Source organism: Colletotrichum jinshuiense, chromosome 5, assembly GCF_051148585.1.
Source record: "Colletotrichum jinshuiense chromosome 5, complete sequence".
NCBI lineage: Eukaryota > Fungi > Ascomycota > Sordariomycetes > Glomerellales > Glomerellaceae > Colletotrichum > Colletotrichum jinshuiense.
The window spans coordinates 2,220,403-2,234,953 of record NC_139312.1 but is presented as its reverse complement, the minus strand read 5'-3'; the positions used below and the strand labels follow the sequence as shown (position 1 = coordinate 2,234,953).

The following is a 14,551-nucleotide window of genomic DNA, read 5'->3' as shown; positions in this document are numbered from 1 at the left end:
GTCGGAAGTACGCGGTGAGTTAAAGAAGGTTGTTAGGCGTGATGCGGGAGGTGAAGTAGGTGCTGGGTAGGGAAGGCAGGTGCACTGGGTAGGGAAGGTAGGTAGGCGGGTGGGTAGGTGGGTAGGCAGGTAAGGTAAGCAGGCGGACAAGGCCCAGTCCAGTCCGGCCCAGTTCAGACCAGTCCAGTTCGGTCCAGCGACCGGTGCAAGTGCCCCTGGACGACGTCCGGCTAGCGACCGAGTGTGCAGTACGGTAGCCCAGCAGTGACAAGCAAGCGGCGATAACAGGAGTTCACGGTGGGAGTTGGCTGCAATGCAAGATTGGTGCTGACGGGCAAGGTCAGCGTCCCAGACAGCAGACTCAAGTCAGACAGACAGACAGATAGATGCCTCCCGTTGGACCCAGTTCGAACCCGAGAGGCGAGGAAGCTGGAAGTGCGGATGGCAAATCCAGTCTGTTAGGACTTGGCGGGACCTGGAGGTCACTGTGGGGTACCTGACGGGAAGCGGGGCGGGCACCAGTCCTCGGCGGCGGTCGGGATGCGAGGCCTTCCTGCTGGCTGGCTCCAGGTACCTCTGCTTGTGCTTGCTTTCTTGCCTGGCGCCGCTGGGCTTACCCTCGCCGGCAAACTTCAACATGATGGAGGGGAGGGGCTGTGCTTGGAATACCTAGATACCTTGAGCCAACGCTTGGAGTAGCGGCCGACCATAGAGAGATGCAGAGCTCGATGACTGGGTAGGGGGGCACCACAACGCCGGGTTGGTTCATGATGGACACCATCCAGCGTTCCATGTCCTCAGGGCAGCTCTGAATTGCGACTTTCTCTCTCCTGGTCCTGTCGGACCCAGGGCATTGGGCTTCTTCTGTTCCACTCCTTGTTGGCCCCCTGCCTCTCTCTCTCTCATTCTCTCACTGTCTGTCTGCTTGCATCCCCCCTCCCTCTCTCCGTCCCCCTTCTGTGACCGGCATGGAAACGATTGATCGTCCCTCCTTGTACGTCCCACGCAACCCAGCCAAGGAGTGTTGGTTAACAAGGAGCAAGTACCTCACCTTAAAGTCGTCTCCTGCACCTGAACCCCGCCAAGTAAGGGAAAGGCAACAAGCAGCTCAGGTAGCAAGGCAAAAGGGAGCTGGGGGGGGGAACCCGAAACCAGGGCAGGGCCAGGCAGGAAAGGAAAGGGCGGGAAAGGACAGGACAGAAGGTTGGCAGGCCGCCAGCTCCTAAACGATGTTCCCAATGGCGTTTCGGATGCCCGTGGATGTCCACGGGCGTTGGAGTGCTGCCAATTGCAAGGCCCCTGCTTTTTTTTTCCTTACTTGAACATGACTGACTTCCTGAACCTCTTGAAGTGTCTCGAGGTCCCGTTACCTACCACCCGGTACGGATCCTACCGACCTTAACCAGTGCACCCCTGGCGGTGCCCTGCCGTGCTAACAGCCCAAAAGGCTTGGGAGGCCCCTCAGTTCGGGCCGTCGACAAGATCTAGAACCTGACCAAGCGATTTCATGAGCAGATACCGCGCTTTACATAATCTCTGTGGCGACTCGAGATATCACAATCGCTCGCTTTCCGGGCAGAAATTTCTTCACGCTGCCACGGAGATTTCTCATGCCTCTGTCAGGATTAGCAAGCAAAGGAGAAGGCAAAAAACAAAACAAAAAAAGTAACCTGGGCTGAGGCGACAGAAAGAGAGCAAGAGAGAGAGAGAGAGAGACCGAGAACCGGAAACAGCGCATTGTTCCTCGTCCCATTCCCCTTCCCCGTTCCCCGAACCTCATGCGCCACAACCACACACACCACCTCGCTGTTCTCCAGCAAGCAAACCCCCAATTCTGGTCCGTCTTAGCATAATGATGGCCCGTTACAAGCACTACCACCACCTACGCAATACCTACTTCACCGTGTACATACCGTGTTAGCGTGCCTGAGGCCCTTGGCATAATGGTAAGTCCCAGCACGTCCAGTCCGCCCCCTCCCCCCTCTTCTCGCCCTTCCGGCACTCCATCCATCTATCCCCCCTCCCTTTCGGCGCGCGAAGTGGAAGCGAGTAAAGCACTGGCGCATGCCATAAATAACAACACAGCAAGAGAGACAGAGAAGATAGCGAGCGGGAAGAAAATAATCCACACCACACTGACCACGAAAAAAGTTTCGTCTGCCCAAAAGTTCCTTCCAATCAACCCCCCCATCTTCCCGTTCCCTCAAGGAAGGGGGCCATGCTGCCCAATCGCCGCCGCACCGCGGCAACACATACAGTGGGAAGCACGTGCCGCAGAGACGCTTCGCCCGGCATCCCATCCAATCCTCGCTGCGAAGTGGGCACCCTCTCCTTGTGGCTTTCTCTCCCAGGGGTGGTCTTTTGCCTTCGCCCATGGCCAGTCAAGCAAGGGTATTTGAGGCCTTCCTCCCTTAGCAGAGGAATACATGCACAGTACATCCGTGTGTCAGCTGCCGGGTGGATACGTACTTTGAATTGTCAGCGCCCTGGAGCGGCAACTCTGCGCCCGGGTCGGGCGACGTCGTAGCCCACCCGCGGAAGGGCGGCACCGCTAGGCTCCTCCGTCTTGTCTCGTAACGTCCCGTCACTGTGGATTCCGCATGCCTTATCACGGCAATGTCCCCATGACGTCTATGGGTTCCTTCTGCGACTGCATACATGATTGAAATGCCGTCTCGCATGGATGCTGAGACGGAATGCCCTTGACTATCGAGACCTGCTGCTGCTCATGGAGTATGGCAGACGAAAACCGCAGAGCTACAGTCACAGTATTACCCAAGGTGTCGTCTGAAGTTCGGAAATGCCGCCTGTTGACTAGCTGCTGTATCTCGGCTTCTATTCACCGTTCCGGATTCGAGTCTGAGATCCGACTGGGACATACGTTCGTCCATCAAAAAATTGAAAGGCTTGTCGACTTTGTGTGCGCGTAAAGGCTTAACCTATCCCTGAACGCCAGAATGAAGCTTTCCCCTTGCCCTACCAGCCCTGTATGTTACAATCGAAGTAATAAGCCGTGTCGTTCCCGCCAATCCTTGCTCAATGCACAGGGCGAGGCCTCGAGAGGCGCAACCCTGCCTAATAAGGAGTGAAACCTCCTCTTCCCCGGCCGCGGTATCCTCCACGGTAACCGCCTCGAGGGGGGAAGCCGCCCCGCCCGCCGGGGAAACCGCGACCCCCTCGCATCCCACCGCGTCCGCGACCACGGGTCATGCCCGGGATGTTGGTGCGCTTGGGTACGACCTTGATGTTGCGGCCCTTGAACACACTCTCGTTGAGGACGAGCGCCTGGGCGACAAGGCTCGGCTCAGTGAACTCAACGTAGGCGTATCTGTATGGCAATCACACGTTAGCCTCCATGTAAGACCGTGAACCGCTCCGCGCGCGCGTGGGCCGTGACGTACCCCTTCGGCTGTCCAGTGAACTTATCCAACAGAATGGTGACACGGTTAATGGAACCGCAGCTCTGGAAGTGAGCCTGGATCTCCTCGGGGGAGGCGGAGTAGTCGACGTTGCCGACGAAGATGCTGCGGCTGTCGATGTCCTCCTTGTTCTCCGACAGCTCTCGACTCTGCTGGTCGAGGCTCGCTTGCATCTCGCGCAGTTTGGCGGCCTCCTCTTCCATCTCGGCAACCCGTCGCTTCATCGCCGAGATCTCCTCCTACGGTGTGCTGTCAGTTACCTCCTCTTATCTGCGAAGCCAATCGTGAAGAAAGGGCTCTCTGCGCACCTCATCGTGGCCGTCCTCGTCGCCGACGCTGTTGTTCTCGGCGCTGTGGTCCTCCACGGGCTTCTCCTCGGGTTTGACGTCCGCCATGGCTGTGGTTTGAGAAGTCGTGACTTGATGCGCTAGACTTTGGCAGGGGAATGTTAGCTGCGGGTTCCGGAATCTGGCAGAATGGATCGTGCGACAAGGCAGACGCGCCCTTTAAGGCGGCCGCTGCCCTGGGGAGGGTTTTCCTCGCTGGGGTCTGCTGCCGCACACAAAGAAACATCCGGCCCGGGACGAAGAGTGCTCACAAATAAAACAACTGCGGGACAAGCTCTTGCCCTGCGCTAGATTGATGCTGCAGCTTGTGCAGGGGCTGTAACAAGACGAAGCTGATGGCGAGGCAGTGGTGTCGAAGGTATCCAGGAATTCCGATGCCAAAAATGGGCAGGGAGATGGTCCACGGTTTAGCCGGTAGCGCTCCGATAAGAGATAAGAGCTTCGACCTTGAGCTTTCGTTAGGTTTGTTTTGGATACTTTAAACTGACAGCAAGAACAGTTTCTTGATAGCTCTGTGGCAAAAATATGAAAGGGTTTTGATTATCTCCATTGATATTTTCCGAGGTCGAATATGACGTCTATTGATTGAGTTGCGAGGTGCCGTGGATACCGACAGTTAGCGGGGTCGTGGAGCTGGACCTGCTCGCTCGCATCAAGCTCAGGCGGGAATAGCCATGCCATGCAAGACGAAGGCGCAACCTCTGTCGTCCTAACGGCTTTCGCTATCCTTCTGGGTATTTCAAACATGCTGCGTTATCTTGCCTTGGACATAGACAATCTACGAAGACAGTCAAAGTTGATGACAACCCCCATTTTGTCCAGTGTTCAAGGCGAAGTTCACTTACACACATTCCTCGTATCCGAATCATTCCCAAACCACACCCTAGGTCTCATTTAGAGTGATAAGGAAAACATAAAATGTCGATATCTACCACACAACAGAAGAAACCATGGAAGCAGAATGTTGCAACCCCGGTGAGAGAGCCCCGCTGTCCGCCTAGGCCTCTGGCCATCGCCGTCCATACCAGAGCCATTCGGCCTCGATGCTGTAATCTCGGCTGCACGCTTGCAACGTGACAGACATGACAAAGGCTACCGGCTTGCCTTTTCTGTCTGTAATGTCTTCTTATGCGTTCAAGAGCACTGCCAACATCGCTAGGAGCCATGTTTCTGGGCACAACCGAATGACTACCCAAGTCGTCGCAGGCCACTGATTTGAGTATATGTTCGATATTAAACTCGTGGACCCAATGTCCGAAACTTACGTCATGCGCAACCCCCGACCACGTTGCATTGTAATTTCCACAATCGCCGTCATAATTAGCGGGGGGGAATGCGTGGAATCAGCCAGACGCAGTATCAGACCATTACAGTCCTTGTGCCGTTTAATTATGTGAAATGATCGCGGCCGGTACCCAAGTTGAATACTGGACCGGAACCGCCGTCCTCCGACTGGCTCCGCGATCCACCCGGTCCCGATGCCGACAAACAAAACACCAGTAACATAGAGCAGGCAGTCGGCGTGACGATCGTAGATACCCGAGCTTGTCCCCGGTGTTGTTTTATGGCGTACAAACTGGAATGTGGCAGTTCCATTGCAAAAGAGCGGTGTTGGACTTAGTCAGCAGTTCTGCAGGACTATTGGAACCCGGTCCGCCTGCTGTCGAAGCCCACGTGTGACGTCCCTGAAGGTGCGGTGCACCGCGTCAGCACCTCACTGCTGGGTTGCGGGCCGGTCTCTTGGCCTCATTTTTCTTTTGCGCGCGTTCGCTCCAACGCCAGATCTCTCGCCCGGATAGGCTGCGATCGCTCCTTCATCCCGGAAGCACTACACTCGTAACACACATCTCGCGCACCTTGTCCACTCATGCCTATATGCTGGACACCTAGCAGCCATGGCATCCGACGACGAAACGATTCGGCCTCTTTTGTGGTCATTCAGCGGCTTCCGTGAATCCAACAACAGGCCAGCTCCCCTCCGACGACAATTCAGCGAGTCGCGCACCAGCCTCCAGGAACTCCTTTCGTCCCGCGGAAAGCATTATGCCGTCCTCGCCCTTGTGTCCCTGGACGTCGCGGCGCTCATGGCCAACATCTTCTTAGAGCTCGTCGCCTGCGACATGAAGCGGGAGGATGAACCTTGGGTCAAGAATACGCGCCATGGCCTCACCATCGCGGGACTCGTGTTTAGCAGTGTTTTCATGGTTGAACTAATTCTCTGTGTTGCTGCTTTCGGGCTGAGGTGAGCCGAAGCCACACAGCTTGCCATTCGGCCTACATCTAACCCGGCCAATCTAGGTACTTTGCAGAGTGGTTCCATCTCCTCGATGCGACAGTCATTATGGCAAGCTTCATTATCGACGTTCTCTCCCATGGTATCGTAGAGGAAATCGCATCACTCGTCATTGTCTTTCGGCTGTTTAGGTTTGTCAAGGTAATTGAGGAGATGAGTCTAGGTGCGGCGGAGAGAACGGAGGGTCTCGAGGAGCAGCTGGCGGCGTTAAGGCGAGAAAACGGGGAGATGAAGAGACAGTTGGCGAGGCGGTGATTCGACATGTTTCTGGCATTTATGACGGCGATCCCGCGGTTACTTGATTCCCGTTGGGAGATGGACTAATGATAATGGACGACTCGGCACAAGGGAACGGCTTGCAGGCTGATGGGGCGTTGTGGCTTTTCTGAATCAAGCAGCTTTGTCCGGGCGAATGAGATATCCCTTTTGTCAACATGCATCCACTGCAATGCAACGAACCGTGAGAGACATGCAAACAAACCTAAGCAAGGCACTGTTCGTTTCTCTGAGCAGCAGTAAACAGCAGGAGAGAAAGAGAGAGGGGGGGAGAAAACCCCACCCGGATCGAGCCATCAGTGCCAACAACCTCCGCACGGTTTCCCACAGACAGGGCCAGCGCATTTAAGGTCGGAATGAGGTACTAATAGCGTAGTTGGTTGACCAGCCGTGGGCTACTTGACAACCGTGATCGATATTCGGGGTACGATCATGTTGGGTCTCGGCCGGACTCGGTGGCAGCTACGGTGGGGATGATACGTCGCCGGTAGACCACCACGATGCAACACCAGCCGCTCCAAATGCAACTGCACCTCGTATTCCTGTTCTTACAGCAGATGTTGTGCAGCGAGGCAATGGTTGGTTTCTGAGACACAACTTGTCGATGCCGCCTCTCGTCTCCTCCACTCCCCCCTCCTGCTGAACGCGCATGAGCGGATACCCCGTATGGCAAAAACGACGAGAATAGCAGTAGGCAGACGCGCCAACATTGCACCAACGGGTCACGACGTTTGGATACGAAAGGCGAGAACGCAGTGGTTTCGCCTCTCTCCGGCTTTAGTACGGATAGATGCAGAGAAACGGTTAGAGTACGAGCCGCGGCGGGCCAAATCGCATACAAGCATAGGAAGGAGCGAATGGGAGGGAACAGACCTTGTGGAACTCGAGCAGTTCGGATCACAGATACCAGTCGTCCGCGGGTGGGCCCATAGAAAACGTGAGGCAAAAGCAAAGAAGAGCCAGTCAAAGAGCAACGCTTATTGGCTCTGGACGCGAAATAAACATTTCTTTCATCCCACCAGACGCGTTCCGCTAAGAAAAACGGGTCAAAGCCTCCAAATCAACAGACGACAGCTGCGCCGTTCGTGTTAGATCAGCTGTTTGTGCCTCGACCTGCAAATCCCCCGACGTTGTCGACATCGCGGCCTCGAACAGCAGGACGATCTGCGGATCGTGGACTTCAACCAAGCACTGCCGCCACGGACGGCACTTGCGTCTTTCGGTGCAACCCATACTTTTGAAAGCCGGCCCCTTGCTCCTTGCGGTGCCAGGGGTGATGGAGGGAAGAAGTAGAGCATTGCCCAATCACCGGCCCTCCAAATCGGGCCCCCTTGTCCCCGAACAAGATTAGACTTCATCTCGACGTCCGGGCCCCATGTTCGCGCTGCCGTCGTTTGAACCTCGTTCCGTTGTTTGTTTTCTTTCCGTTTCTACCCCATCGTACCACCAACATTGCACAATTGCCAATACACTCCATTGGGAGCAGGAGAGGGCGGAGAAAACGCTGAACCGGGAATAATATATCATTATCCTAGACAATACCGAGGGAGCATAACACAAATAAATGCAACACCAACCAAGGATACTCGGCTCAAGCGACGTCCCCCTACCTCTCGGTTATTTGTGGGAAGTCTAGTCTCAGCCATGGGCCATCGGTTCCTTTGCCATCAAATCTTGAGGCATTCCCCAATCGTCAAAGAATCCCCGCCGTTCTCCAGAAAGAAACATCGGCGTCTTGAAGCTAGAAGTCCAGAAACACACACAAGACGAGCGCACCATGCCCACAAGCAGGTATGGATCATGGGGGGATACGGACAGCGGCCTCTGCAACCGAAAGTGGGAAGACTCAGGCGGGGATTGGCAGGGTCACAGGGTCAGAGGGACTCACCCCCAACGGAGGCTTGACGCCATCACCATGTCTATCCCCGATGCCCACTCCCCTTTTGATGCAGAGGGCGGATACTGTTCCTTTCGCGCCCACCGCTGCTGCTACCTACCGCACACTACGGGGCTGGTAGCCTCATCAATCTCCATCAGGCAAGCAACTAGCTGCAGGCCCCTGGGCCCCCCCCTTCCTCCTCCACTTTCTTGGCTGCTTTACCTGGAGAGAGGTCCTCCGGGGCATGGCCTATCCAGCTCGCTAGCGGCCGCCACTGCTCACCCCCCCCCTCGCCTTGGTCTAGTCGGGTCGGGGCCTCCTCTCCTCGATCCTCGCTCTAGTCTTCCCACCCCCAGCAGATGCGCCCCCAAGGATCATACGGATACAACGTTTTGTGACAAAATTGCTCCTTCCCTAATTTACTTAATATTTCCCTTCGCTCGCCTCGCCCGTTTGCTCTCGTTCTTTCCACTCTTCCTCCCTTCCCGTAATATACCTCCGCAAACCCACAGTGCACCAGCTCGCTCCGTCCTCACCCCATCTAATTCCTCCCGGTTCGCCAGTCAGTCGCTACAGTCTCAGGACTATTTCATTCGTTGCATCACCTCCCTCCTGTCGTTTTCGATAGCCTACCACAACCACTCCCTAATAATCGGCCCTTCGACCTCTCAACCCACTCCTATTCAACATGAAGTTCTTCCTGCCCGTTGCCCTCCTCGTTGCCGCCGTCGCGGCCCAGGACCCCAACTGCGATGCCGCTCCCATCGTCGAGTCCTGCCTGACCAGCGAGAGAGCTAAGGTAAGCCTCGCACAACAACACTTCACCCTCCCAGACACAGTCTCGAGATGCCTCGGGTCGACTCTCCTCGAGGCTGCTCTGCTCCTCCCCCAAGATTCCCTTACTAACACAACGTCTCCTCCAGGTCACCGCCTGCAACACCGACGACTACGACTGCTTGTGTGCCGCCTACCAGGCCGTCGCCACTTGCTACAACAACTGCCCCAAGGACCCCCGCGCCTCCTCTGCCCAGGGAACCGTCACCACCTACTGCCAACAGGCCTCCGTCTACGGCTCAGCTGCCCTGAGGAAGGCCTCCCAGACCGCCGCCGGCGCCACTGGCTCCGTCACCAACGCCGTCGCCTCCAACTCTGCCACTGCCACACCCACCACCGCCACCGGCAACGCCGCCTCGACCACCTCTGCTTCCACCTCCACCAGCACCCCCAACATGGGCGTTGGCCAGCTCGCCCGCAACACCGGCGGCGTTCTCCTGGCCGTCGCCGGCGTTGTTGCCGCCGTCCTTTAAACGGGAAATCTCCAAAGCACAAACCAAAAACCTCTCCCCGCCGGGGCTTCACGACGGGGGGCTAAAGATACCAAACATTCATGTCATTTAAGCGATAATGTTACGGTGCAAAAGATTTGGGATTCCAGACTGGACTTCTTTTAATTGCATGTCGGGGCAGATCGGCCACGAAGGGAAGAGAAAAGAACCTAACTGTACATGGTTAATCTTTGTAATTACCTAATTCAGCACTTCCATGAGATTCATGATATGGGGAAGAAAAAAAACCCAGAAAAGAAATTAAGGTCGACAATCATGCACAAGGCGGTCCCGGGCCCATTGACATATTCACGCAACATGACCAGTCTCCTCCCCTGTTCCCAAAACCATTACGAGGCCGGGAATGGCCCAGGCCGTCGTACTCCCGCCAAGGCGCACATTCGAGATCTGGGACACTCTAGTATCTCGTACCATTCTCGGCGGTTGCACCGATTCGGGAAAAAAAGAAAGGAAAACAAAAGGGGGGGGGGGAGGAAAGGAGGCCAGAGGGAAACAAATATTGGGGAGTGGTTGACTGAGCAACATCCTCCATTCTCTTTCCTTTGAAACATTTGAATCCAGCCCATGCATTCCCCCCCGGGATCGCGCAAAAAGAGTCGCCTTGGCCCGGCCTGTCCCTCTTTTATCTTTTCCTTCTCTTACCCCGCTGGCAAGGAACGTCCTGCATGCATGCATGTGCTTTTTGTCTCGGAAAGGGACATATAGTGGTAATATATTACCACAAGAGAGGGCCGGGGGGCGTGGATGGGCGGCGTGGATGGGCGAGTTCTCTTGGATCGTGAAGCAATCAAGAACTTCGTCAGTCCGTCAACGACACCAGCGTAGTGGCTAGTACAAAGTAACTGCGGGAAATACCCGGATAATGTTCATCTCTCGGCGCAATGTGCGGGAGTTTGTCTGTTTGAAGTCGGTGGAGAGTACCCATAGGTGGGTGATCTTCATCAAGTCGCTGGGGCACCTCAGGGATGTCAGCCAAGGTCGCAGTGTCTACACACAAGGGTGCTCTGGGCTGTGAAGAGACGGCCAAAAAAAAAGGGAAGTCACGTGCACACTATACAGAACTGAGTAATTAGTTAAGTGGTAGCTCAACATGAGCTGGTTCTTTGTTCATGTTTTTTCATCATCAAGCCTTCTTCCCCAATCGCTATGATACAACATGGATGTCCTTGAATCCTACAGTAGGCTCGTAAGCGTTGTATCCCTTCCCAGGAGGAGACCCATCTTCCTTGATGTGTTCCTTCCGAACCTGTCTCCCACCTCCAGGAGGGGCTCCAGTCCAAGGCAATGAAGTTGTAACAGTATAAAGTCTACAATCAAAAAAACACAATACGCAAAAGGCAGACGCTTCCCAACAACCGTGACGCCCGGTTCATATCTCTAACAAGTGACGTTATCATTGGCCACAAACGTCACCGCGGCCTGCTTTTCGCCCGTCCCAATGACCCCTGGTTGCGCAGGATCGAAAGAATAAGGATAATAGGAGAGAAGTTCGTCGAATAAAAGGGAGTATGTATGCGCAAAAAAAGGGTCTTCATCGCCGAAGAAAGCAGGGAATCCAAAGGTGGCGGCGAAAAGAGAGGGGATGCCTCAAATAATCTTCATGCAGAAACAGAAGAGCATAGTCGGACTTGGGGAAGAACCGAAAATACCCTAGACTTTTCGGGCTCGTTTCGCACTGTTGTTGACAGGGCTAACGAAGGTGACGTGCTTGCTCTCGTCCTTCTTGAGGCGCATAGCGGTGCCGGATCCGACGCCGCTGGGCTCCCGGTGATGGCTGAGAGGTCGCCCCTCATGATCCTCATCGAGTGTTATCTCGGCAACATCAGACACTGACTCTGCGTCCATGCGGTCGCTGACACCAGACTCGGACGAGCCATCGTCCGAGTCGTCGTACTCGCCGTCGTCGCTAACGAGCGAGGGCGCGTTGTTGCTGACCATCGTGTTCGGGCTGAGGTCAACATCCATGTCGACGTCCTCGTCATGGAGCATCATCAGTCTGGGCCCGTCGTCCTTGTCAGGACTGCTCATGGGCGGCGAAGCAAAGCCCGTGTGGGGCGACCTGCCCTTGCTGCTAGCTGGCCTTGTTGAGGGTGCCAGAGTTACAGGCGACATTGGTGCTCTTGCTGGCATGCGCATAGCAGTAGCAGGGACGCGAGCGGCCGGCGCAGCAGCACGGTTCGGGCTGCCGAGACCAGGCTCGGCCTCCTCCGACTCCTCTCCAGGCGACGTGACATCTTCAAGAGACATCTTCTCCTTGGCATCACTGACAATGTCACTGAGGTTGCCGTTGAAGTTTCTGCTCTGCATGAGTCGCGAAAGGAAGGGAGTGTCAGTCGAGGCGACGAAGTTTTCAGCCTTATGAGCAGCAGGTTTCGCAGGCTCGGCCTTCAGGGAACTGCTGGGAATGCTCGTTACGCCGGGCAGCTTGCCTTGGCGGTACAACTTGAGGGAGTCTGCGATCCTAGAACGCAAAGCAACATAGGCCTGTTGGGTTGACATGTCGGTCTGGGCAAAGGGGTGGACAAGACCAGACGCGACAGCGGTCGACGGACCACTTGCCTTTTCCTCTCCAACAATACCGCCACCTTCGTTCACCTCGATAGGATGGCCGCAGTGCACGGCTGCCTCTTCGTGGCTCTTGAAGTCTCGCCTGTGAGCGATTCGGCAATGGTTGATGAACCCCTGAGTACTGCTGAAATTCTCTCGGTTGCAGTCCAAGCAGACGAGCTTCACTGTCTGGCCATCAGAGCGCTTCAGAACACAAGGTCCAGCCTTCTCCTTGGGTTGAGGGTAGCCGCTGGACAGAGACTGTAGCTTCTGACCAGAGATTCCCCGGACCGGGCGGTTCTTGTTTGCGCTGGAGAGGTCAGACATGCTGTTTCTCGTTGTTCGTCCCTCGACCGAGCCTCTGCTACGGGCAGTCTCAAGCACGGGGTACCACTCTGGCTGCATGCCATCAAACTTGGGATCGGGGATGAGCCACTTGGCGTAGTGTCGAGCGTAGGGACCATCGACAACCCCAAAAGGCGGGGCCCATTGGGGAACAGGCTCTCCCGGGCGGTTCTGCAAAGCTGGACCTTTTCCGTTGCTGATATCCAACATCTGCGCCGGAGTGGGGCACGCGGTGGGATACGGAATGAGATGGCAGCGACGAAGTTGCTCGAGAGCGACCTGGCACTTCGCAAGCTCTTGGTTGATTAGCCTCAACTCATTGTGCTTGAGCAAAATCTCCAGACCAAACTGGTACTGGATAGCGTCGCACGCGTCTTCCATGTCGTTAGTCACCGCGGGTGCAGCAGCAGGTGCATCTGCGACGGCACCGTAGGAAGGAATGTCAGCGACAGGGAGAGGGCTGTTCTCCAGCTTCGCCCTTTTCAAGGGCTGCTCGTTGGCGGTGAGTGCAACATCTGGTGAGGGTGAATCGTCGGCGACGGACAACCGCCTCTTTTGAGGACACACCGGACTTGACAGAGATGTCGTGGGTGCGGCAGGATGCGGCAGGATGAACTGGTGCTTTTGCGCGAATGACGGCATTGGTTGGCTGACACCGACAGTGGTTTCGCTTCCCCGTTCTGAACCCCAGAATCGGAACATGAGCCTGCTCTGAAGGGGTGACGATGAGATGAAAGGTCGCAAGGGGGACGCCTGGTGGTTTTATGCAGCGTGAGGCGAGGCGCAAGGCAGCAGCGGCAGCAGCCTGATGGTGAAATGTGGCGGTGGCGGACAGGCCAGGCAGGCAAGTGCGACTTGATGCGAGGTGCAACGCTCTGGGCCGAGCTGAGCTGAGCTGCGACGGGGGGCTGACGTAAACAGTGGATTCCCCAGGCAGGTGTAAGCGTGGGCGTGGGCTTGGGTGTGGGCGTGGGCGAGGCGGCAGGTGTGCGTTGGTTGGGTTCGGGCAATGGGGCCAGAAAAGGGGTGGCAGGGGCGAGTGCGCGCGATGATGTGGCCGGGCGTCCCCTCAGGAAAGCCAAAGCCAGGAGAGAGCCGGACGCCGAGGAAGGCGACAAAGGGATAGGACTGCGACGGGTCGCGCAGCGAAGACAGCGAGGCAGAACGATCGAGAACTAATGAAAGCCTCGATATCGCGCAGAAAAACCGAGCGAAAATGAATGCGCGAAGAGAGACGGGCGGGCAAAGTAAAGGGCGACGCCGTGGATTGCCCTCTGTATCGTGTTGGACGGGTGGTTTTGGTGTTGTTTTGGGGGGAGAGGAGGTTGTTTGTGAGGAGGATGAATGGTTGGAGATGGGAATGACAGCGGAAGAGCGAGAACAACTGATGGGGGAAGCTCCCTCAGGCGGGCGACGTGTGCGAGTTTGGTGGGAAATTGGCCTCTGGGGTGGTGATTGCGAGTGCGGGTGGGCCTGATACTGGGGCCCGAGGAACGAAACAGCCAGCCAGAGAACAAGGAGCGACTGGACGGCCAAGACTGGATTGACCGGGACGCTGGGCGCTGCGCTGTGCCAGGTTGGCTCTTGCGAGTGGTTCTGTTTCTGTTGTTGATATTGGTGCAGCGCGGTACCGTACGCGGCGCAGAGCTGCTGGATTGCGGGTGCAAGAAGCTGGTGGATGCTTGGTGCCGGCGCTGGTGCTTGGTGCTGATGATGGTGCGAGGGGCTGACTGACTAGGAAAAGGCAGTTTGCGAACCGGATGCAAGGGGGGGCCATAAAACGGAGAAGGGGGGGGAGGGTGTGAGATGTGGGTGGTGTGGATAAGGATTGTGCTCAGTAATTCGACCCTGATTGGCCAGGAGGTAGGATGGAGCAGGGAACGAGGAAATGCGCTTGTTTGGTCTGACCCAGAGACAGACACCGGGCTGCCAGGGAAAAGAAGACGAGGGAACCCAAGGAAGGAAGAAGAGCAGGGGGTGGGCAGTAGTGTAGTGTGCACGACGGGGACAGCAGGGAGGGAGATCCGATGTCGACACGACCTAAACGATACCCGGACGGCTTGCCCGTCAGAAAAAAGGGAGACAGAAGAGAGTCAGTC

The 14,551-nt window shown here is 56.2% G+C and overlaps 4 protein-coding genes across 4 annotated transcripts; 2 read left to right on the top strand and 2 right to left on the bottom strand.

Moving 5' to 3' along the window:
- Window positions 1-3,075: 3,075 nt before the first annotated feature.
- EsH8_V_000565 (polyadenylate-binding protein) lies at window positions 3,076-3,814 on the bottom strand (the record flags this gene model as incomplete). The annotated part of the gene is made up of 3 exons (XM_083273081.1): window positions 3,076-3,328; window positions 3,402-3,658; window positions 3,728-3,814. 3 exons carry the CDS (start codon window positions 3,812-3,814, stop codon window positions 3,076-3,078), a joined length of 597 nt encoding a protein of 198 aa, XP_083125796.1.
- A 1,847-nt stretch (window positions 3,815-5,661) lies between these two features.
- EsH8_V_000564 (uncharacterized protein) lies at window positions 5,662-6,314 on the top strand (the record flags this gene model as incomplete). The annotated part of the gene is made up of 2 exons (XM_083273080.1): window positions 5,662-6,008; window positions 6,065-6,314. 2 exons carry the CDS (start codon window positions 5,662-5,664, stop codon window positions 6,312-6,314), a joined length of 597 nt encoding a protein of 198 aa, XP_083125795.1.
- Window positions 6,315-8,902: 2,588 nt separating this feature from the next.
- On the top strand, window positions 8,903-9,521 carry EsH8_V_000563 (uncharacterized protein; the record flags this gene model as incomplete). The annotated part of the gene is made up of 2 exons (XM_083273079.1): window positions 8,903-9,013; window positions 9,138-9,521. The coding sequence occupies 2 exons, from the start codon at window positions 8,903-8,905 to the stop codon at window positions 9,519-9,521; spliced, it is 495 nt and encodes a 164-aa protein (XP_083125794.1).
- Window positions 9,522-11,210: 1,689 nt separating this feature from the next.
- EsH8_V_000562 (ADA HAT complex component 1) lies at window positions 11,211-13,094 on the bottom strand (the record flags this gene model as incomplete). Its single annotated transcript, XM_083273078.1, has 1 exon — window positions 11,211-13,094. One exon carries the CDS (start codon window positions 13,092-13,094, stop codon window positions 11,211-11,213), a length of 1,884 nt encoding a protein of 627 aa, XP_083125793.1.
- Window positions 13,095-14,551: the final 1,457 nt, after the last annotated feature.